Source organism: Branchiostoma floridae, chromosome 8 (assembly GCF_000003815.2).
Source record: "Branchiostoma floridae strain S238N-H82 chromosome 8, Bfl_VNyyK, whole genome shotgun sequence".
Taxonomy (NCBI): Eukaryota; Metazoa; Chordata; class Leptocardii; order Amphioxiformes; family Branchiostomatidae; genus Branchiostoma; species Branchiostoma floridae.
Window position 1 is genome coordinate 24,669,906 of NC_049986.1, and position 1,472 is coordinate 24,671,377.

Below are 1,472 nucleotides of genomic sequence, written 5' to 3' on the forward strand. Positions count from 1 at the left end.
CATGTACTTAGTTTAGCCATAGCCAAAACTGTAGGGCTGATATCAATTAGGATTTTGCCTTGGTCAATACTGATGGAAGGGGGCTATGTGTGTCTGTTACCTAAGTGCCTTCGTCATACCAGGAGATGCGAACAAACTGAAACCAAATGTAACATGATGTCATGATGTTTAGTAAGGCCCAATTTCTACAAGACGGTGATTGCGCTGTGCTCTCACTGCCACCTAGGACAGATGTGTGCATTAATAAACCTTTGATTTCATATAAACTGGGTGTATCATACAAAATGCAGAAGTGTGTCTAAAAAGACAACAAAACGCACAAATCTTAGCAAGATTTTGTTTTTTTCTAAATTGCAATTCGTTGATCAGCGATCTGTCAAATGAGAGAGCGCGACAAGAGCGCCGTCCTCGTGGACAGGGGGATAGAACACCGTAGGGTTGATCTGGGTTCTCCTGATCTCACTCCCCAGGGCAAGGATGACATCATCGCCATGGCGACGCGTCTTGCGGAGCTGCAGCGGGAGTGCGGGGTCAACGTGCAGGTAGAGGACTGCGTGGAGGAGCTCAAGTTCGGCCTGGTGGAGGCTGTGTTCCAGTGGGCACAGGGCATGGTGGGTAATACAGGGCATGGTGGGTAGTGTACCAGTGGGCACAGGGCATGGTGGGTAATACAGGGCATTGTGGGTAATACAGGGCATGGTGGGTAATGCAGGGCATGATGGGTAATAGGGCATGGTGGGTAATTCATACTCTCCAAGCAGAGAATCAGCTCCTGCTGTTTTTGTTGTCTGCTGGCAGACACATAGGTAGATCCCATCAAAAATGCCTAAAAACATGTAAAAAACCAACTGAAGCCGAGCCTCTGCATGGAGAGTAGGTAATGTTTGGTGTAAGAATGAGCCACATTTCTTTGTTTAGGGATGGGCTCTGCTATATATATGTGTATAGCCGGTGCAATGGCCTAGTGGGTAGAGTGTTTGCCTAACATTCGGTCATACCAAAGACTTTAAAAATGGTACATGCTGCTTACTCTGCTTAGCTCTCAGCATTCGGGAAAGAGTATGGAAGTTGAACACACACCACTACCAGTGGACTAGCCCCCTGCCGTAGTGATTGCGTTGTGTGGCCCAGGGCTAAGGAAACATGCAGAGATGGGCACCGCCCTATGCTCCATCAGGCGCGGGAAGGGCTTAAGTTTTTTTACTCTGCTTTGTGTATTGCAAAGATCTTTACTGTCAGTGAGTGTGTATGACTTTATATAGACGCAATTGGGTTGACTGTTTACTAAATAGATGTGTTTTTTTTTCAAGCCAGCGTTTGATAACTCTGTATCAGAGTAACGTTTTTGTGTGATGTTCTCCGTGCAGCCGTTTTCCAAGATCACCGAGCTGACCGACGTGCAGGAAGGTAGGTGCTTTTACAAGATGGCTGCAGCTCTTTATTTATTTATTTATTTATTTGCCAATGATACA

The 1,472-nt window shown here is 46.3% G+C and overlaps 1 protein-coding gene across 1 annotated transcript in view; it reads left to right on the plus strand.

Annotated features, from left to right (window-relative positions):
* The window catches only part of LOC118422040 (helicase SKI2W-like), a 33,486-nt gene that overhangs the window by 27,047 nt on the left and 4,967 nt on the right, over positions 1–1,472 (plus strand). Inside the window, 2 exon segments of the mRNA XM_035829545.1 lie at positions 471–611; positions 1,368–1,407. Coding sequence (XP_035685438.1) covers positions 471–611; positions 1,368–1,407 — 181 coding nt within the window.